The following is a 23357-nucleotide window of genomic DNA, read 5'->3' on the forward strand; positions in this document are numbered from 1 at the left end:
CATCTGCACACAGATGAGAAATAGTCAAGAATGTTGACACCAATAGAATCAAAATATGTTCAAAGTTGGTTTACTAACCTTTAACATAGATAAGATGAATGCAGAGTATGAGTATATTCGATCATTTCTTGATATATACTGTAAACATAAAATTATTAATATACTTTTCGAATGTACTTGTTTGGTTATAAACTGGCCTGAAATCCCAATAAGCCACCTGAGAGAAAATGTTTTGGTGTGTCTGGTCCCACAGACAATGGTGGAATGAGAAGATAAAACGTGAACACAACTTTATTCGTACCTTAGATGTAAACAGACTGAGTTAAGATGACGGGGTTACAGACAACACACAGCAAAAATAAATGTGTTTTGTTCCCATCAAAATCATGAAATTATTTACAGTAACATGCAAATACTGTACATTGTTTTCCACTTGTAGAAAAGGTAATACAACCATCTATACATAGTAATTCATTTGGAATAAATAGTGTAAATACTTTCCTTTGTATATAAATAGCTTTCTTCCCCATTTGCTTGTCTGACGTACTGTAGTGGTGTGAAAGGCGTGACGCCCATAGAGCATCAGGTTCTAATTATATTCAACACTTAAATGCTAAAAATGGATAACTGGGGGGAGGAGGAGGAGGGTTGTCACTTTAGATACCTGCTAGAGAGGAACATGTTACGCTGTAAAAGAAGGCTGAGAAGTTACTTCTAACTTTGCACGTAGTCTGTGTCTTGCTGTCTAAGCAAAAACGTGTCTGTTTTAGTTGGAGCAGTTTTGGATTGCTTGTGGGGTGTCAGAGGGGTTATTGTGTTCGGATGAGCGATTCCCGTTAACCCATAGTGTAGTGGATATCACCCATAGAAAACAATCAAGGCACCCCTGGAAACATGGTCACAAACGCACACTGACACACTTCGGGCCTTCGACGCGCCCCTTATTTCTGCAGAATGAACTGGTCAATGAACTCATTCTGCTCAGCCTCCACTTTGGAGAGAGCTTCGTACTCGATGCGATACCTGGAATAGATCACAGATAAACACAAACTTCATTAAAATCCACTGACTGTCTAAGGTCAACCCGAGAATGAGACACTGACTGACTAAGGTCAACCCATGAGAATGAGACACTAACTGTCTAAGGTCAACCCCTGAGAATGAGACACTGACTGACTAAGGTCAACCCGAGAATGAGACACTGACTGTCTAAGGTCAACCCCTGAGAATGAGACACTGACTGTCTAAGGTCAACCCCTGAGAATGAGACACTAACTGTCTAAGGTCAACCCCTGAGAATGAGACACTGACTGACTAAGGTCAACCCCTGAGAATGAGACACTAACAATAGATTTGCCCAAGGAGACTTGACCTCAGTCTTACATTTCTTGCCTAATAAATTAAACCAATCACGTTCGTTTCTGCCTTGAGGCACAGCTATCCTCAGAACAAGATTGAATAAGAAAAACTCCAAATCTGCTCAGTCTTCTTAGCCTGGGTGCCGGTCCGTTTCTGCTCTCTTGCCAACTCCATATGGAATTGTCATTCCAAACATGTTTGGCTTGACAATGGAGTGGGCAAAAGCACACACAGATCTGGGACCAGGCTACGTTCCATGTCATTTCAGCAAGCCATGACACCCGCCATCTCAGATTGTTCTGAAATCATTTCTGTAGTTAGAAACAGATAAGATTAGCATTCCTGAAACATTATTTTGTTGACATTTTATTTGATCTGAGAAATTAAGCTAATTGATTGCACCCAAATTGGCCCTTTTCATTTATAGGATTCACGTAATATTAAACAAAAAATAGTACCCAACATCTGATTTAGACCAAACTTCTTCCTGATATTGAGTAAGACGCGAGGAATCCAACTTTGTGAATACACTACATAGGATGAAGAAACAAAACAATACTCCATGCAGCAGCTCCATACTACTTGTCAAACATTAAGAACTGATACTGTATACTGGTTGTTGGGGTGGGATTGGTGTGGGGGGGTCCGTGGGTGGCTTTGGATCATTCTATTGGATTCCTCGTGGTTAGAAAGAATTATGTTCCAAATCGGATGTTAGGTACTATATTTATTGAAGATATGAATCAGTGGAGGCTGCTGAGGGGAGGACAGCTCATAACAGTGGCTGGAACGGATCAAATGGAAAGGCATCAAACACATGGAAACCAGCCATTCCCACGAGCCCGTCCTCCCCATTCCCACGAGCCCGTCCTCCCCATTCCCACGAGCCCGTCCTCCCCATTCCCACGAGCCCGTCCTCCCCAATCCCACGAGCCCGTCCTCCCCATTCCCACGAGCCCGTCCTCCCCAATCCCACGAGCCCGTCCTCCCCATTCCCACGAGCCCGTCCTCCCCATTCCCACGAGCCCGTCCTCCCCATTCCCACGAGCCCGTCCTCCCCAATCCCACGAGCCCGTCCTCCCCATTCCCACGAGCCCGTCCTCCCCATTCCCACGAGCCCGTCCTCCCCATTCCCACGAGCCCGTCCTCCCCATTCCCACGAGCCCGTCCTCCCCATTCCCACGAGCCCGTCCTCCCCATTCCCACGAGCCCGTCCTCCCCATTCCCACGAGCCCGTCCTCCCCATTCCCACGAGCCCGTCCTCCCCATTCCCACGAGCCCGTCCTCCCCATTCCCACGAGCCCGTCTTCCCCAATCCCACGAGCCCGTCCTCCCCATTCCCACGAGCCCGTCCTCCCCATTCCCACGAGCCCGTCCTCCCCAATCCCACGAGCCCGTCCTCCCCATTCCCACGAGCCCGTCCTCCCCAATCCCACGAGCCCGTCCTCCCCAATCCCACGAGCCCGTCCTCCCCAATCCCACGAGCCCGTCCTCCCCATTCCCACGAGCCCGTCCTCCCCAATCCCACGAGCCCGTCCTCCCCAATCCCACGAGCCCGTCCTCCCCAATCCCACGAGCCCGTCCTCCCCATTCCCACGAGCCCGTCCTCCCCAATCCCACGAGCCCGTCCTCCCCAATCCCACGAGCCCGTCCTCCCCAATCCCACGAGCCCGTCCTCCCCAACGAGCCCGTCCTCCCCATTCCCACAAGCCCGTCCTCCCCATTCCCACGAGCCCGTCCTCCCCATTCCCACGAGCCCGTCCTCCCCATTCCCACAAGCCCGTCCTCCCCATTCCCACGAGCCCGTCCTCCCCATTCCCACGAGCCCGTCCTCCCCATTCCCACGAGCCCGTCCTCCCCATTCCCACGAGCTCGTCCTCCCCAATTAAGGTGCCACCAACCTCCTGTGATACGAATCCTATAAATTAAAATGGCCAATTTGGGTGCAATCAATTAGCTTAAATTCTCAGACATCAAATTATATTTCAACAAAATAATGTTTCAGGAATATTAATATCTGTTTCCGAAGAAAAAAAAAACGATTTCAGAACAATCTGATATGGCGGGTGTCGAAATCATCTTAAATAAATAAATACATTTGTCATTTAGCAGACGCTCTTATCCAGAGCGACTTACAGGAGCAATTAGGGTTAAATGCCTTGCTCAAGGGCACATCGGCAGATTTTTCACCTAGTCGGCTCGGGGATTAGAACCAGCGACCTTTCGGGTTACTGGCACAACGCTCTTAACCACTAAGCTACCTGCCGAGAGCTTTTTGAGGTGAAATGAATCTTACCTCTCCAGCTGCATCTTCTTCTCTGCTATCAGGGCATGGAGCTGCTGTTGCTGGGCCTCCCTCTGCTTGGCCACAGACTTCAACAGGTTCCTGGCTCCAATAGCCTGGGAGAAGGAGGCAGTGCAGCAGCATGTTGTTCACTCAGATAACAAGGCCTCGGTCGTTCCCACAGATAACAAGGCCTCGGTCGTTCCCACAGATAACAAGGCCTCGGTCGTTCCCACAGATAACAAGGCCTCGGTCGTTCCCACAGATAACAAGGCCTCGGTCGTTCCCACAGATAACAAGGCCTCGGTCGTTCCCACAGATAACAAGGCCTCGGTCGTTCCCACAGATAACAAGGCCTCGGTCGTTCCCACAGATAACAAGGCCTCGGTCGTTCCCACAGATAACAAGGCCTCGGTCGTTCCCACAGAAAAGTGCAGCAAGTGTACTCAGTGGCCTAGCTAGCTACCAGTCAAAGACCGCCGTTTTGTTTTCAACCTGAGATCGCTTGAAAAATAAGCAGATTTTAGAGCCAGCGGTCACGTTGCTCTGACTGACACGTTGAAAACAATTGACTGAAGGAGTGAACAACAAGCATGGCATATCTGTGTGTGTCTGAGCCCTGTAAAGGTGGACCAAGACAACTCACAACAACTCTTAAAAGAGCCAATGCAGAGACCCTTACCTTCATCTTTTCTGTCTCTGCCGCATTTGCCAATTCATCCACCAGCTCGATGAGACCACCCACTATCTTCTGAAACTGGCCGATTTCTGTGTATTGAATGAATACACGAAAGTTAGTAAAACCCTAACGCGGTAATTAGGTGTCAACAGCGTTTGAAGAACACAAGTTTTAACATCGAGAAGAGATGTGAGTGGACCATCTTTACAAAACAATATTCTATGCAAGTTACAGAACCGAACCCCAGTCGTCCATACCAAATTACACACTATTCCCTATTTAGTGCACTACATTTCCCCAGAGCCCACTATATAGGGAATATGGTGCCATTTGGGACACAGAACAGAAGATAATGGAATGTTCTTACTGTCAACAAAGTCTTTACACTCCTCCTTGAGCTCCGTGGTCTTCTGGCCCACCTCTGGTTCCAGCACCCGCAGCTTGTTGAGTTCATCAAAATGAAGACCAGCTTCGGCCAACGGGTCTTTCGCCATGGCCACAAGGCCTGTCCCAAGAGCTGGGTTATACAGTGGGGGAAAAAAGTATTTAGTCAGCCACCAATTGTGCAAGTTCTCCCACTTAAAAAGATGAGAGAGGCCTGTAATTTTCATCATAGGTACACGTCAACTATGACAGACAAAATGAGAAAAAAAATCCAGAAAATCACATTGTAGGATTTTTAATGAATTTATTTGCAAATTATGGTGGAAAATAAGTATTTGGTCAATAACAAAAGTTTCTCAATACTTTGTTATATACCCTTTGTTGGCAATGACACAGATCAAACATTTTCTGTAAGTCTTCACAAGGTTTTCACACACTGTTGCTGGTATTTTGGCCCATTCCTCCATGCAGATCTCCTCTAGAGCAGTGATGTTTTGGGGCTGTCGCTGGGCAACACGGACTTTCAACTCCCTCCAAAGATTTTCTATGGGGTTGAGATCTGGAGATTGGCTAGGCCACTCCAGGACCTTGAAATGCTTCTTACGAAGCCACTCCTTCGTTGCCCAGGCGGTGTGTTTGGGATCATTGTCATGCTGAAAGACCCAGCCACGTTTCATCTTCAATGCCCTTGCTGATGGAAGGAGGTTTTCACTCAAAATCTCACGATACATGGCCCCATTCATTCTTTCCTTTACACGGATCAGTCGTCCTGGTCCCTTTGCAGAAAAACAGCCCCAAAGCATGATGTTTCCACCCCCATGCTTCACAGTAGGTATGGTGTTCTTTGGATGAAACTCAGCATTCTTTGTCCTCCAAACACGACGAGTTGAGTTTTTACCAAAAAGTTCTATTTTGGTTTCATTTGACCATATGACATTCTCCCAATCCTCTTCTGGATCATCCAAATGCACTCTAGCAAACTTCAGACGGGACTGGACATGTACTGGTTTAAGCAGGGGGACGTCTTGCACTGCAGGATTTGAGTCCCTGGCGGCATAGTGTGTTACTGATGGTAGGCTTTGTTACTTTGGTCCCAGCTCTCTGCAGGTCATTCACCAGGTCCCCCCGTGTGGTTCTGGGATTTTTGCTCACCGTTCTTGTGATCATTTTGACCCCACAGGGTGAGATCTTGCGTGGAGCCCCAGATCGAGGGAGATTATCAGTGGTCTTGTATGTCTTCCATTTCCTAATAATTGCTCCCACAGTTGATTTCTTCAAACCAAGCTGCTTACCTATTGCAGATTCAGTCTTCCCAGCCTGGTGCAGGTCTACAATTTTGTTTCTGGTGTCCTTTGACAGCTCTTTGGTCTTGGCCATAGTGGAGTTTGGAGTGTGACTGTTTGAGGTTGTGGACAGGTGTATTTTATACTGATAACAAGTTCAAACAGGTGCCATTAATACAGGTAACGAGTGGAGGACAGAGGAGCCTCTTAAAGAAGAAGTTACAGGTCTGTGAGAGCCAGAAATCTTGCTTGTTTGTAGGTGACCAAATACTTATTTTCCACCATAATTTGCAAATAAATTCATAAAAAATCCTACAATGTGATTTTCTGGATTTTTTTCCCTCAATTTGTCTGTCATAGTTGACGTGTACCTATGATGAAAATTACAGGCCTCTCTCATCTTTTTAAGTGGGAGAACTTGCACAATTGGTGGCTGACTAAATACTTTTTTTCCCCACTGTAGATGGGGGCTGAAAAACACTGCATTTAACATCCTGGATAATATGGAAGCTTTTTTTATTTAACCTTTATTTATCCAGCATCTTAATAGTGTTAAAGTGGATTCCTTTCCTCATCTGCACTGATCTAAACGGGCGGAATAGGTGAAACAACCTGGGGATTTGTATTATTTTGGTCAGGGGTGTCACATTAGTATAGCAACGCACATGCCCCCGCCCACCTGAGGATCTGTCTTTTTCAGCCATCCATTTCCTGTGTTTGAGAGGTGCAAAATTCTTTAAATCAGCACAACAGTTTTCAGCCGTGCTAACAATTGCAAAAGGGTTTTCTAATGATCAATTAGCCTTTTTAAATGATAAACTTGGATTAGCAAACACAGCGTGCCATTGGAACACAGGACTGATGGTTGCTGATAATGGGCCTCTGTACGCCTATGTAGACATTCCATTAAAAATCAGCCATTTACAACTACAATAGCCATTTACAACATTAACAATGTCTACACTGTATTTCTGATCAATTTGATGTTATTTAAATGGACAAAAAAATTGCTTTTCTTTGGAAAACAAGGACATTTCTAAGTGACCCCAAACTTTTGAACGGTAGTGTATATCACAAGCGTTTAGCTACACCCGCAATAACATCTGCTATGTATGCGACCAATAACATCCGCTGTGTATGCGACCAATAACATCTGCTGTGTATGCGACCAATAACATCTGCTGTGTATGCGACCAATAACATCTGCTGTGTATGCGACCAATAACATCTGCTGTGTATGCGACCAATAACATCTGCTGTGTATGCGACCAATAACATCCGCTGTGTATGCGACCAATAACATCCGCTGTGTATGCGACCAATAACATCTGCTGTGTATGCGACCAATAACATCCGCTGTATATGCGACCAATAACATCCGCTGTATATGCGACCAATAACATCCGCTGTGTACGCGACCAATAACATTTTATTTGAGAAAGAAGAAAGATATTAATGGGTGTTTATTATTTTGAGGAATTGAAAAAAAGTAATAATTTAATACAGTTGAAATGTTTACAAATGAGATGCGCTGAAATAAAAAGCAACTTCAATAAACATCTTGTATCACAGCGCCTCTCCTCTTTCTAAAGATCTAATTTAACTGTAATGTATATAAGAATACGAATAGTGTGTAAATTGTATGTTGTCGTCTCTAGGGGTCTTTCCAATGCTTATTTTAATGTAATATCTTCCGTTGTTCTTGTCTATAACTGCAGTAGCTAAAGGGAATGCTAATTAACTAAACCAACAGTAATGAATGAGGCAGTCTGGACAGCGCAGGTGAGTGCACGTAGGGTAGACAGAATAAGTGTTAGATTGTTGCGGCCCTGTTCCACCACTTTATGTTAACTTATCCATATATGCAAATACACCTGAATCTGCAATAGGTAAGCAGCTTGGTTTGAAGAAATCAACTGTGGGAGCAATTATTAGGGAATGGAAGACGTACAATACCACTGATAATCTCCCTCGATCTGGGGCTCCACGCAAGATCTCACCCCGTGGGGTCAAAATGATCACAAGAACGGTGAGCAAAAATCCCAGAACCACACGGGGGGACCTAGTGAATTACCTGCAGAGAGCTGGGACCAAAGTAACAAAGCCTACCATCAGTAACACACTACGCCGCCAGAGACTCAAATCCTGCAGTGCCAGACGTGTCCCCCTGCTTAAGCCAGTACATGTCCAGGCCCGTCTGAAGTTTGCTAGAGTGCATTTGGATGATCCAGAAGAGGATTGGGAGAATGTCATATGGTCAGATGAAACCAAAATATAACTTTTTGGTAAAAACTCAACACGTCGTGTTCGGAGGACAAAGAATGCTGAGTTGCATCCAAAGAACACCATACCTACTGTGAAGCATGGGGGTGGAAACATCATGCTTTGGGGCTGTTTTTCTGCAAAGGGACCAGGACGACTGATCCGTGTAAAGGAAAGAATGAATGGGGCCATGTATCGTGAGATTTTGAGTGAAAACCTCCTTCCATCAGCAAGGGCATTGAAGATGAAACGTGGCTGGGTCTTTCAGCATGACAATGATCCCAAACACACCGCCAAGGCAACGAAGGAGTGGCTTCGTAAGAAGCATTTCAAGGTCCTGGAGTGGCCTAGCCAGTCTCCAGATCTCAACCCCATAGAAAATCTTTGGAGGGAGTTGAAAGTCCGTGTTGCCCAGTGACAGCCCCAAAACATCACTGCTCTAGAGGAGATCTGCATGGAGGAATGGGCCAAAATACCAGCAACAGTGTGTGAAAACCTTGTGAAGACTTACAGAAAACGTTTGACCTGTGTCATTGCCAACAAAGGGTATATAACAAAGTATTGAGAAACTTTTGTTATTGACAAAAAATTATTTTCCACCATAATTTGCAAATAAATTCATAAAAAATCCTGTCTGTCATAGTTGACGTGTACCTAATGATGAAAATTACAGGCCTCTCTCATCTTTTTAAGTGGGAGAACTTGCACAATTGGTGGCTGACTAAATACTTTTTCCCCACTGTACATCACCCTCTGACATGCACTGTCAACTGTGGGACCTTATATAGACTGGTGTGTGCATTTCCAAATCATGTCCAATCAATTTAATTTACCACAGGTGGACTCAATCAAGTTGTAGAAGCATCTCAAGGATGATCAATGGAAACAGGATCCACCGGAGCTCAATTTCAAGTCTCATAGCAAAGGGTCTGAATACTTAAGTTTATTATTTTAATTGTTTTACATTTGCAAACATTTCTAAAAAACTGTTTTCGCTTTGTCATCATGGGGTATTGTGTGTAGATTGATGAGGGAAAAAGTAATTTTATCCATTTTAGAATAAGGTTGTAACATAACAAAATGTTGAAAAAGTTAAGGGGTCTGAATACATTTTACATTACATTTTTAGTCATTTAGCAGACGCTCTTATCCAGAGTGACTTACAGTTAGTGAGTGCATACATTTCCATACCTTCCAAATGCACTGTAACTGCCTTTATTTTAACAAAATGAAATAAAACAAAATCTGATAAAATAAGAAAATGAGTGCATTATAAGAAAGAAAGTGACATTTTACAATAAATTAAATACCTGAATTCCCACCAAAATCCCTGAACATTCATTATTTGTTCATGCCAGTAAAATGTTTTATGCTCTATAATTCAGTCTATCTAATAGCATATAAATATTCAAAAAGTTTGGAGTATCGTCATCCATTGTCCAACTGTTGCAGTTATTCCCAAATGTTTTTTTTTAACCGTTTAACAATTTTGATGACCGTTTCTGCATTAGTAAGCTTGAGGAGTACGTTAGGAGGTGTGAAAAGAAGAGAGCATAGCCAGTTAGGAAAATATTTACACCAAAAAATACATACAGTTTGATTCTGTGACCTTTGCCTAATCAATAGCTACCTATCTGACATTAATTAGTTATGAATTAGTTGGCACATATGCAATAACCGTTAATCAGTGCTAGCCAGCTGCTACTTTGGCAATGCTCTGTAGCTCGCTAGCTAACGCCGGTAGTTATAACGTTCAAACAGAAGAGCTGGTTCTTCAGTACGGTCTAGCTACTTAGCTAGCTATCTTGATAGCTAACGTTAATTAGCTATCTCACAGCTCGTCCTGATGCCCTCATCGGACTGTCCTGTTGTGGGCAAAATAGCTAGCCAACTGTTTCAGCTAGCTGACTAGCTATTAGCCGAGCGTGAGTTGCTAGCTACAATCTGTGCAAAAGTCAAATTATTATTGAGTACTCTTCGAGTCAGTCATCGCTTACCTTAAATGTATTTAAATGTGGTGATTATGTGGCATAATCCACAGAGCACTTCGGCTGCCAGGGAACCGTTGTGTTTGACCAACTAGTGTAACTTCCGGTAGGGAGGGGATGGGAGTTGTAGTACGTAAGCGCAAACATGATTTGTAGTAGCACACATTTCTGTAGTTGGGGAAAGTTATTAAACGTCGTTGCCTTGTGAATATTTGCAATTGTAGTTGGCGTATTCTAGGTGGCGTAGCTACATAACATAGCTTCCAATGTACTAACCTGTTCAACAAACGAATTACCCCAAGAGAAAGATGGCGTGGGTGAGTATCTTGAAAATATGCTAGCTAGCTAATCTTAGCTAACTAGCTTCTTCAGCTAGCTTTTGCCGGGGTGGCAAGGAGAAAAGCCAGTAAGTCACACATTTTACTCATTATCTTTCAAGTTAGGTTTGTTAGCTAACGTTAGCTAGTTATTATACACTAGGACTAGGTCATTCAGGTTCGTCTCAATGATCTTGAATTTGTACAGTAAGTTAGCCAGTAGCTAGCAAGCCAGCACGACTAATGTTAGGTAGCTAGCTGAAATACAATTTGTGACTCAACCCTATGTGGCATGTTGCTGGTTAGTTAGCCGTATCTCATAATTATATGTACTGACGTTGTATGCGTATTTTAGTAGTCTCTAATTTGACTATTTATTAGGATTTATGCCATGACCGTTATGAAAATACATGACATTGTATTTCATAGTAGTAACCATATGTGTAATGGATTGATATTTACATTTGAGTCATTTAGCAGACGCTCTTATCCGGAGTGACTTACAGTTAGTGCATACATTTTCCCCCCCGTGGGAATCGAACCCACAACCCATGCTCTACCAACTGAGCTACACGGGACTACAACACAACTTCCTGTGCATGTTTGAATTACACTACTGCACCCATCTGAATCAAAGTTCCCCAGAGACAGACTGTCTGCCTCTGGTATGCAACGTTTTTGGGGACATTCTCCCAAATAAGACAGTTTGTTTATTGTATGAAGATGGACACACAGTGTAGTGGGTCCAGCCACATTCCATGCTAGGGGAAAGGGAAATCGAGAGGAAGACTGATTGGGTGGGTGGCTTCCTCACGCCATTGTGTTCACAACGTTCTCGACTATTGGGGTTTTACTTCTGATCGCATTTGGTCAGAGCATCTCAGCACAGGCCAGGGCTTTGAGGGCAAGGCCTAAAGAAAGCGGTGGTTTTCTATTGCGCCCCTCCACCAGGTATGATCTGCAGGGCCCGTGAAAGGCTGTGGCGGCCCCCCCAGTAGCTGTCACCACGGCAGGGGACACCAGGACCTCCGTCTGCAGGGTGGTCATCTACCTCCAGAGGGACATGTCCGGGGACAGCTGCCAGCTCCCCCTGCACCGGCTGCTCCTCCACCCTCAGACCCAGGCCATCTCCACTGGCTCCCAAGCCATTAGACCTCCCCATGAAGGTATACATGGAACAGTGGGCAATAAGAGCAGTGGTTGGTTATGAATGAACGTGCCAATATCCTCTGTGTTTATGTAGGCTATACATTGTGCTAGGCTGACAGTTTTGAATATGTATGATGTGTACGTGTATGCAATCTTTTAAATTGTTGTATGGTGATGCCGAAGAGACATTTCCATCCTATTCTCCCCCTCCCAAGCCTCCCAGATGGCGTGTCCCAAGACCAAGACGTGCAGCTACAGAGCGGCGGTGGGCCTGGGTAACAAGTACGTGCGTCTGAACGTAGGGGGGACCCTGTTCTACACCACGCTGCAGGTGCTCACCAGGCAGGACTCCATGCTGAAGGCCATGTTCAGTGGCAGGAAGGAGGTCTTCATTGACAGAGAGGGTGAGAAGGACTATCAATTAACAATTACGAAAGGCTGAGTTCCCTTCCAAAAAGTCTGTCGCTCTTATGGATCAGAAACATAGAGGGAACTCTACTTAGTCTAATACAGACTTCGGAATGGAACAGATGGCTAAAGCAACAAACATCAGCAATGATTACAAATACTATTTAGATATACATGTACAGGCCTTACGGCAGGCACATCATCAAAAAGATACACAGAACTATGCTACTATAAAGATCGGACCGGAACTGACCGTTGCCTTTCATTTGCCTTGCATGGTCCTTTCCAGGCTGGATCCTGATAGATCGTAGTGGGAAGCACTTTGGCTCCATCCTGACGTACCTGCGGGAGGAAGCGGTCACCTTGCCCCCTGGCAGGCAGGGGGTTCTGGAGCTGCTGGCAGAGGCCAAGTATTACCTGATCCAGGGTCTGGTGGAGCTGTGCCAGGGAGGCCTGCAGGTCAGTGACACAGAGAGCGACGTGCTCCCCAAATGGCCCATAGGACTCTGGACGAAAGTAGTGCACTTCATAGGGAATAGGGTGCATGAGGTGCAGGCTGTGTGTTCCAACCTGCAGCTTTGCTAGATGCTAGATCTGTGCATGAAGGCAACAGATTGTAATGTATGTTTGTTTGCTGCCGTTTTGGCCAACTTGAACAAGTGCTCCACAGATTGCTTCCTCGCGTTGTGATATTTGATTTGCTTTGACTAGTGTGTCTACTCTGTTAGTGGCTATAGGACAACAATACTGTTTGTTTACCATCAGTGGCAGTTAGGGCTGACACAATTACAGTGTAACCGATGGTTATGGATGAAGACTGTCATGAAAATAAAATAACCATCATAACCGTAAAAAAAACTTTTGTGGAACGAACAGCTTACTGAAGACGGGACGGCTGGGTATTCGTGTGGTTGAGACAGTTTCGGCTCTAACATGGACTCTTAACAATGTGATTAAACATGTTTGGTTCCTTGCTGAAACGAGGAAACAGGTATTTAGTTGCCTAGGCAATGCCCACCACGATGCAGCAGCAGTAATGTCAGTTGAGTTGAATCAACAAACAGCACATATAGTATACAGTGAGGGGGGAAAAAAGTATTTGATCCCCTGCTGATTTTGTACGTTTGCCCACTGACAAAGAAATGATCAGTCTAATTTTAATGGTAGGTTTATTTGAACAGTGAGAGACAGAATAACAACAAAAAAATCCAGAAAAACGCATGTCAAAAATGTTATAAATTGATTTGCATTTTAATGAGGGAAATAAGTATTTGACCCCCTCTCAATCAGAAAGATTTCTGGCTCCCAGGTGTCTTTTATACAGGTAACGAGCTGAGATTAGGAGCACACTCTTAAAGGGAGTGCTCCTAATCTCAGCTTGTTACCTGTATAAAAGACACCTGTCCACACAAGCAATCAATCAATCAGATTCCAAACTCTCCGCCAAGACCAAAGAGCTGAGGAATCAGCCCAGAACTACACGGGAGGATCTTGTCAATGATCTCAAGGCAACTGGGACCATAGTCACCAAGAAAACAATTGGTAACACACTACGCCGTGAAGGACTGAATTCCTGCAGCGCCCGCAAGGTCCCCCTGCTCAAGAAATCACATATACAGGCCCGTCTGAAGTTTTCCAATGAACATCTGAATGATTCAGAGGAGAACTGGGAAAAAGTGTTGTGGTCAGATGAGACCAAAATCGAGCTCTTTGGCATCAACTCAACTCGCCGTGTTTGGAGGTGGAGGAATGCTGCCTATGACCCCAAGAACACCATCCCCACTGTCAAACAAGGAGGTGGAAACATTATGCTTTGGGGGTGTTTTTCTGCTAAGGGGACAGGACAACTTCACCGCATCAAAGGGACGATGGACGGGGCCATGTACCGTCAAATCTTGGGTGAGAACCTCCTTCCCTCAGCCAGGGCATTGAAAATGGGTTGTGGATGGGTATTCCAGCATGACAATGACCCAAAACACACGGCCAAGGCAACAAAGGAGTGGCTCAAGAAGAATACCTTTGGGATGAATTGGAACGCGGAGTGCGAGCCAGGTCTAACAGCCCGACCTCACTAATGCTCTTGTGGCTGAATGGAAGCAAGTCACCGCAGCAATTACATGTTAGTCATTTAGCAGACACTCTTATCCAGAGCGACTTACAGTTAGTGAGTGCATACATTTTCATACAGCAATGTTCTAACATCTAGTGGAAAGCCTTGCTAGTAGAAGAGTGGAGGCTGTTGTAGCAGCAACTTCATATTAATAACCATGATTTTGGAATGAAATGTTCGACGAGCACGTACTTTTGGTCATGTAGTGTACAGTCGTGGTCAAACGTTTTTTGAGAATGACACAAGTATTGGTCTTCACAAAGTTCGCTGCTTCAGTGTTATGAGATATTTTTGTCAGATGTTACTATGGTATACTGAAGTATAATTACAAGCATTCCATAAGTGTGAAAGGCTTTTATTGACAATTACATAAAGATTCAATATTTGCAGTGTTGACCCTTCTTTTTCAAGACCTCTGCAATCCACCCTGGCATGCTGTCAATTAACTTCTGGGCCACATCCTGACTGATGGCAGCCCATTCTTGCATTATCAATGCTTGGAGTTTGTCAGAATTTGTGGGTTTTTGTTTGTCCACCCGCCTCTTGAGGATCGACCACAAGGGGATTAAGGTCTGGGGAGTTTCCTGGCCATGGACCCAAAATGTCGAAGTTTTGTTCCCCGAGCCACTTAGTTATCACTTTTGCCTTATGGCAAGGTGCTCCATCATGCTGGACAAGGCATTGGTCGTCACCAAACTGTTCTTTGATGGTTGGGAGAAGTTGCTCTCGGAGGATGTGTTGGTACCATTCTTTATTCATGGCTGTGTTCTTAGGCAACATTGTGAGTGAGCCCACTCCCTTGGCTGAGAAGCAACCCCACACGTGAATGGTCTCGGGATGCTTTACTGTTGGCATGACACAGAACTGATGGTAGCGCTCACCTTGTCTTCTCCGGACAAGGTGTTTTCCGGATGCCCCAAACAATCAGAAAGGGGATTCATCAGAGAAAAGGACTTTACCCCAGTCCTCAACAGTCCAATCCCTGTACCTTTTGCAGAATATCAGTCTGTCCCTGATGTTTTTCCTGGAGAGAAGTGGCTTCTTTGCTGCCCTTCTTGACACCAGGCCATCCTCCAAAACTCTTCGCCTCACTGTGCGTGCAGATGCACTCACACCTGCCTGCTGCCATTCCTGAGCAAGCTCTGCACTGGTGGTGCCCCGATCCCGCAGCTGAATCAACTTTAGGAGACGGTCCTGGCGCATGCTGGACTTTCTTGGGCGCCCTGACGCCTTCTTCACAACAGTTGAACCTCTCTCCTTGAAGTTCTTGATGATCCGATAAATGGTTGATTTAGGTGCAATCTTACTAGCAGCAATATCCTTGCCTGTGAAGCCCTTTTTGTGCAAAGCAATGATGACGGCACGTGTTTCCTTGCAGGTAACCATGGTTAACAGAGGAAGAACAATGATTTCAAGCACCACCCTCCTTTTAAAGCTTCCAGTCTGTTATTCTAACTCAATCAGCATGACAGAGTGATATCCAGCCTTGTCCTTGTCAACACTCACCTGTGTTAACGAGAGAATCGCTGACATGATGGAAGCTTGTCCTTTTGTGGCAGGGCTGAAATACAGTGGACATTTTTTTTTTTCATGGCAAAGAGGGACTTTGCAATTATTTGCAATTCATCTGATCACTCTTTTGCCATCATCAACTGAGGCAGCAGACTTTGTGAAAATTAGTATTTGTGTCTCAAAACCTTTGACCACGACTGTATATTTAAGCACATATTTTACTTCCTGCTTTGTTTCCGAAGGGTACACTCGCAATGGGCGCCAGTCCACCCATTACGCCATCATTGACTTGAATGGGGATGCCGGTTCTATTCATTCTATTTCTATGGCAGCATATGCAGTCAGGAGAGGAGAAAATGTTTGTCTAAAAACAACTGTAAAATAAATTTAAAAAAATATATTTTTTTACGTTTTAGTCATTTAGCAGACGCTCTTATCCAGAGCGACTTACAGTTAGTGAGTGCATACATTTTCCATACTGGCCCCCTTGGGAATCGAACCCACAACCCTGGCGTTGCAAGCGCCATGCTCTACTTTTTAAATTGATTTTGCTGTTCGAACCGTTATTATGGGGGGACCACCATCATCATCATTTGGCTGGCCAATCAGTCATTCAAAATTCCATGATGTCACAACCCTAGAGGCAGTGGGTATAATGTGTTTGCGTCTCAAATGGCTCCCTATTCCCCATGTAGAGTACTACTTTTGACCAGGGCCCCTAGTGCACTAAATTGGTAATAGTGTACCATTTAGGATGCTGTGAGTGTGATGTTAATTGGAATGCCTGGCATTCAGTATTTGGACTAGCCAAGGTTCTACTTGGGAGATTCTGCTGTCTCCATGGTGACAGCGATACATGCGGTAAAGAGATCAATCGAACCTGACCAAAACAATGGAAATGCGTGGGGGGGAAAGATCCTGAATCTCCTCATTGCCCCCCCCCCCCAGCAAAATTAGCCTACATTTTAGGCTACTGTTTCTATGTGTATTTCACACTGTTGAGGAAAAAATCTGTATAATGCTTGTATGGATGTCAACCCCAATACATGTTCATGTCATCGTCACCAACCAACAGCATTACAGTTCAAAACGACTGACTATCACCACCGATTTCTGTATGCTAGCTATGCTACCAGCTTGTACCAACGGGAGTTAGCATTTAGTTGTCACTTGTTCTTTTAAACCTGAAAAGGGACAACTTCTAATTGTCATGCAGTGAAAACAGCCAAATCTATCCAAATCAGACTTTAGTTACCACATTGTGGGCCTGTTACAAAACATAAATCATTACGGATTTGACGAATATCGACTTCGTTAGATCAGATTTTTTGAATGCGCGCCAATCCAGCGTCCTTCATCTATCCCCCATGGTCTGCGTTCCATTAACCTCTTTACCACGTCTATGCTGAGGAGTCTTGAATCAATGCCATGTTGAATAAAAAAAAACGCTCTGGCTTTCATTCATGTCCCCTTTTTTTTTTTTGGTCACTAAACGGTTTATGAATGAAGTGTAGTCGTCATTTTCAGATTGGAATTTACTGCTCAGATGCTTATATGAATAAATCTTTGAGCAAGTCTTAAGACTGAAATGATTGCATTATAAGAGAGATGCTCTACCTCAGAGATGCTTAAGGTTTGTACAATGTTTGATGTAATATGCTCTACACTTGTGGTAGTTTAGTGAATACAAGTTTAAACCACGGTTGGGCGGTATACCCTATACCGGGTATTTGGAAAAATCCTCAGGATGGTTTTTCAATACCATTTTAAAACTATTTATTTATTTATTTTTATGAATTTGAATATTTTTTTAAACTACTTAAGTAAATACCTGCAGTCAATTTGGTCAAAAAGTTAGGAGATTAAGGACATTGCTTCACATTGTTATGAAATCTACGGTAGTCCCACGCAATGACGAGAGACCGGAGCTTTGTGAGTCACTCTCTGTCATGCAATGTCCCCTATAGCTCAGTTGGTAGAGCATGGCGCTTGCAACGCCAGGGTTGTGGGTTCGTTTCCCACGGGGGGCCAGTAGGAAAATGTATGCACTCTGGATAAGAGCTAAATGACTAAAATGTAAATGCAACATGCTCCGGGTGATCAAATTACAGTAGGAAATTCACAACTAAATGTTTGCCAGCTAGATGTCTTATAACTATTAAGTTAATTGTCTAAAATGTGGTAAATGCTTTGCAGTTGTGCATTTGGTTTGCTAATTTAGTAGCTAGTTAGCCATCTAGCTAAGTGGTTAGCTTCTTCCAAATCAAGCATTCGTTTGGTAACAGCAGAGAATCCCCTCCTGGATCAAGAGCCTTGCAGGCTAATATTTGTTTTGTGCGTGCAGCAAACTGTGAGTAGCGTTTTTGAGTTACTTGTATACTTCACAGGAGGTTGGTGGCACCTTAATTGGGGAGGACGAGCTCGTGGTAATGGCTGGAGCAGAATTAGTGGAATGGTATCAAACACATGGTTTCCGTGGTTTCCGTCTGCTAAATGACGTAAATGTAATAGTTTAGGTCAGAAACTGTACAAAATGTTCGCATTGCGCTCGTTAGTATTTTAGGTAGCGTGGATGAATTTTGGCCGACATTCTGCAAATTTTCTCATCAATGAAACATTTGATCTCAATGCAGTTTTATGTTCCCAAAACTAAAATCTGTTACGAACACAGTGGACAGTTTTGTGGGCTTCAATCTTTGCAAAAGTTTCAAAAAATTGTGTTGTTTAGAAGAAGTGCAAAGGCGAATTGAGTTATTGCACACTTCAGAGTAGGCGTTCCCTAACGGAAATATGCAAATGTTTGCTAGAATGCACTAAATAGGATCTTGCTAACTCGTGCTTGGCTCTGCCCACTTCCTTGCTTGTTCTGCCCACTCATTTGTTCCCGTTGGAAACGACAGTTATGAAAGTCTTTGTGGGAGCTTTGTGAGGTGAGTCACTTCTGCAGCACAACTTAAGTGAGGTGATCAAGTTACACTTCACTACTGTTTGCCAGCCATATATCTTATAACTATGAAGTTAACTATCTAATGTGTGCTAAATTCTCTCCAGCTGGGTTTTGCTAACTTGCTAATGTTAGCTAAGTGGCTAACGTTAGCTTGCAGTACACAATCTCCTCCTGGATTAAGATCCCTGCTGCCTAATATTTGTATTGTGCATGCTGCAAACTGTGTTTTGAGATTCTTGCATAACTTTATGAGCTGGGTTGTCTGTCCTAGTAATAAAGGTTTGCATGCGCTCATTAGCATTTACCTAGCATCCGCTATGAGAATGCCTTAGTACTTGTTAGCATTTTGTTAGCAATCTGGTAAGAGTTTATTTATTTATTATTTTGTAGAAAAAAATAGTGCCCCTTGTGTGCACTACCGGTAATATCATATATCCTGGGATGGCACAAGCACGGTATGAAGGTATGGAAATCTGGATACCACCAACCCTAGTTTCAACCATCTTTACACTCTTATATGGAGGAGGTGAATGTTAAATTCCGGTCCATTCCAATTCTGTGAGCGTGCTTCAATCAATAAAGGAACTTTCACCTCGCCTTCTGACCTGACTGAGTTGTTGAAATGGAATTGACCCGAGCCCTACTATATGTCCTGACACAAAGCCTTTGTATTGTTCAGCAGCACAGAGCCAGTGAGAGTGGAACCAGGCATTTAGACTGGTTCTGGACCTCTTTCTCTCTATGTACAATACCAGCCTGCCTGTGGTGTCTGTTATGTACTATACCCGCCTGCCTGTGGTGTCTGTTATGTAATATACCAGCCTGTCTGTTATGTACTACACCAGCCTGTCTGTGGTGTCTGTTATGTACTATACCAGCCTGCCCGTGGTGTCTGTTATGTACTATACCAGCCTGCCTGTGGTGTGTTTGATTAACAGGACCAGAAGGAGCAGTCTCTGTGTGTAATCCCTGTGGTGTGTTTGATTAACAGGACCAGAAGGAGCAGTCTCTGTGTGTAATCCCTGTGGTGTGTTTGATTAACAGGACCAGAAGGAGCAGTCTCTGTGTGTAATCCCTGTGGTGTGTTTGATTAACAGGACCAGAAGGAGCAGTCTCTGTGTGTAATCCCTGTGGTGTGTTTGATTAACAGGACCAGAAGGAGCAGTCTCTGTGTGTAATCCCTGTGGTCACCTCTGCCAAGGAGGAGGAGAGACTGATCCAGGCCTGCACCAAGCCTGTAGTGAAGCTGCTGTACAACAGAAGCAACAACAAGTACTCCTATACCAGGTACTACTACACGTCTAGTGAACCCTATGCCTGTTCTGTTGTTTGGAGAGTCAATAATAGTTAATGACTGTAGGTAAGTGCTTAGTGAGGGCATATAATAATAATTTACATTTTAGTCATTTAGCAGACGCTCTTATCCAGAGCGACTTACAGTTAGTGAGTGCATACATTATTATTTTTTTATACTGGCCCCCCATGGGAAACGAACCCACAACCTTGGCGTTGCAAACGCCATGCTCTACCAACTGAGCCAAATCCCTGCCGGCCATTCCCTCCCCTACCCTGGACGACGCTGGGCCAATTGTGCGCCGCCCCATGGGTCTCCCGGTCGCGGCCGGCTACGACAGAGCCTGGATTCGAACCAGGATCTCTAGTGGCACAGCTAGCACTGCGATGCAGTGCCTTAGACCACTGCGCCACTCGGGAGACTGCACAATAATAATAATAATAATATGCCATTTAGCAGACGCTTTTATCCAAAGCGACTTAGTCATGTGTGCATAAATTTTTACGTATGGGTGGTCCCGGGGATCGAATCCACTACCCTGGCGTTACAAGCGCCGTGCTCTACCAGCTGAGCTACAGAGGACCACTCATCATGTACTGTGTTGACAATGAAATACTTCCTGTACCTCCTGACCTATGGGTTGTACTCCTCCACAGTAACTCAGACGACAACCTGTTGAAGAATATTGAGCTGTTTGACAAGCTGTCTCTGAGCTACAATGGCCGCGTTCTCTTCATCAAGGACGTGATCGGTGACGAGATCTGCTGCTGGTCGTTCTACGGACAGGGACGCAAGCTGGCGGAGGTCTGCTGCACATCCATAGTCTACGCCACAGAGAAAAAACAGACCAAGGTTGGTTCGGAGTTACACGCGCGCACACACACACACAAGTTTTGTCCTGCAGCTAATCTTCATGTTGACCCCGTCTGTCCGTCTGTCTGTCTCTATCCCAGGTGGAGTTCCCAGAGGCCAGGATCTACGAGGAGACCCTGAACGCTCTGCTCTACGAGACACTTCCTGTCCCTGACGACACCCTATTGGAGGCCACACGCCGTCGCCACGCCCACTGTGGTTCCCACAGCGAGGAGGAGGAAGGCCCCACCCACTCGGGGGTGGACCTTAGGGAGCGCGTACGCCGCATCCACGTCAAGAGGTACAGCGCCTACGACGACCGGCCGCTGGGACACTAAGGGCTCCCCGTCTCACCGTCAGTCACATCTCAATGAGGGCCTCATAATGGTCAGATGATTCATCAACCCTATCATATCCTTCCTGCTACGGTCCTTGGTGAGAGGGAGTGATGGCTCTGCTACAGTCCTTGGTGAGAGGGAGTGATTGCTCTGCTACAGTCCTTGGTGAGAGGGAGTGATTGCTCTGCTACAGTCCTTGGTGAGAGGGAGTGATTGCTCTGCTACAGTCCTTGGTGAGAGGGAGTGATGGCTCTGCTACAGTCCTTGGTGAGAGGGAGTGATGGCTTCCAAATGCCACCCTATTCCTCATCCAATGCACAGGCTCTGGTCAAAAGTAGGGAAAAGGGTGCCATCTAAACACAGAGGAGGAAACTGGCTCTCCGCTGGCTCGTTCACTCATTCACTACATCCACCACTGAGGCACTGTTGTTGGTGGCCCCAAAATGGCCATTGGGCACAAAATGGCTGCCATGCTGCATCACCCTGGTGCCTGACAGACTTTGTCAATGGACAACTCGTGATTTTAAAACGTTGAGATGCTTATGCTATTTCTCCTTTTTAATTTTATATAGAACTCTCTTCACAACACAATCGAATCCGTGTTCACACAATCAAAATTGCGAACGTATTAATGTTATACCTCGGTCCATAATAGAACAGTTAAGATATATTTTCCAACATGAGCTTTATTCAGATAATGTAGTCGGATAATATAGGCTTTATTCAGATAATGTAGTCGGATAATATAGGCTTTATTCAGATAATGTAGTCGGATAATATAGGCTGCATTCTATTTCCTGTATAGTGCACTACTTTTGACCAGGTCCCAACAGTAGTACCACAGTATGGGTAAATACAGGCGAATATATTTACAAAAGTCACCTTGTCCTAGAGAGATTTACATGGTTATCAAAACGTCACCCCAGGGTAAACCTACATGAAACACAGCCCTTATTTTTAAGTGTTTCTAAAATACCCTATGGGAAAAATGAATGGTGGAAAAACGTTTGGAACCATTTCCTTGTTTGACCGCTAGGTTTTATGGGTATTATGACAACTCCACCGTGGGTCTCTATATAGGGAATAGGGTGCCATTTGAGACAGGCCCAATACTGTCATCACTTCAGCAGCCAATCACATATCAGATAGGTCTCGGACCACTGATAGGTAGCCACCAGACTGTTATAGACAAATGTTCATTTATTATACAGCTATATACTTTTTTTGGCGTTGTGTGACAAGTTATAGGATCCAAATCAACTATCATAGCCCTATCGCCTTCTGTCAATAGACAGGGAAGACGGTGAATGTTTTTTTTTTAGAGTGTATATTTATAGTTTTGAGAGTTCCTCATATCACATTTTGACCTATAATCATGCCAAAGCCTTTCAATGAAATTAACACGAGGGACACATTCAGAGATGTCCTATGAATGTTTAATCTCGTTCCCAGATACTTCGGCCCAATGCTTTGTGCAGTAGCCTGGGGACGAGGTTAATGAATGGCAGATCGTGCTTATTAACAGTTTTTTTTTTAAATCAAGTATTCACTCAAGAAATGTCCTCTTTAACACTTTTAAGAGTGTGCTTCTTGTGTTTTAATGCAGTTTAATCTTTATTCCTTTATTTTCCATAATAAAAACGTTTCAAATAATACAATGGAAACCCAGTCTTTGTGTAACAGGCTTCACTGTGCTGCTCAGCAGAATTGCTTCCTCGTTCGCATTGCTTCATCACTCAGGCACGACTGCGTGGCCTCACACACTTCCAACTCCATCATCAAGTTCGCTGATGACATGACAGCAGTAGACCTGATCACCAACAACGACAAGACAACCTACAGGGAGGAGGTAGACACTCTGACAGCATGGTGCCAGGTAAACAACCTCTCCCCCTCAACGTCAGCAAAACAAAGGAGCTGATTGTGGACTTCAGGAGGAACCAGGCTGGACACGCCAGCATCCTCATCAATGGGGCCGCGGTGGAGACGGTCAATAACTTCAAATTCCTCTGCGTACACATCTCAGAGAAGCTGAAATGGTCTAACCACAAGGACACCGTAGCGTCTCTTCAACCTCAGGATGCTGAAGAAATTCAGCTTGTACCCGAGGGCCCTCACAGTGTTCTACAGGAACACCATCGACTGCATCGCAGCCTGGTGCGGCAACTCCACCGCCAGGCTCTTCAGAGGG

The 23357-nt window shown here is 44.7% G+C and overlaps 2 protein-coding genes across 2 annotated transcripts; one reads left to right on the top strand and one right to left on the bottom strand.

Annotated features, from left to right (window-relative positions):
• Positions 1–275: 275 nt before the first annotated feature.
• Positions 276–10347, bottom strand: LOC311122737 (intraflagellar transport protein 20 homolog). The gene is made up of 5 exons (XM_084197062.1): positions 10249–10347; positions 4690–4839; positions 4326–4411; positions 3656–3759; positions 276–1023 (listed from the first exon to the last, which is right to left on the bottom strand). The coding sequence occupies exons 2-5, from the start codon at positions 4814–4816 to the stop codon at positions 942–944; spliced, it is 399 nt and encodes a 132-aa protein (XP_084053188.1). The 5' UTR covers positions 4817–4839; positions 10249–10347; the 3' UTR covers positions 276–941.
• An 11-nt stretch (positions 10348–10358) lies between these two features.
• LOC311122736 (BTB/POZ domain-containing adapter for CUL3-mediated RhoA degradation protein 2-like) lies at positions 10359–22827 on the top strand. The gene is made up of 7 exons (XM_084197061.1): positions 10359–10556; positions 11508–11722; positions 11921–12109; positions 12403–12572; positions 19833–19969; positions 20633–20828; positions 20930–22827. The coding sequence occupies exons 2-7, from the start codon at positions 11620–11622 to the stop codon at positions 21164–21166; spliced, it is 1032 nt and encodes a 343-aa protein (XP_084053187.1). The 5' UTR covers positions 10359–10556; positions 11508–11619; the 3' UTR covers positions 21167–22827.
• Positions 22828–23357: the final 530 nt, after the last annotated feature.

The sequence above is a fragment of the Coregonus lavaretus genome, assembly GCF_964263955.1.
Source record: "Coregonus lavaretus genome assembly, contig: HAP1_SCAFFOLD_614, whole genome shotgun sequence".
Lineage (NCBI taxonomy): Eukaryota > Metazoa > Chordata > Actinopteri > Salmoniformes > Salmonidae > Coregonus > Coregonus lavaretus.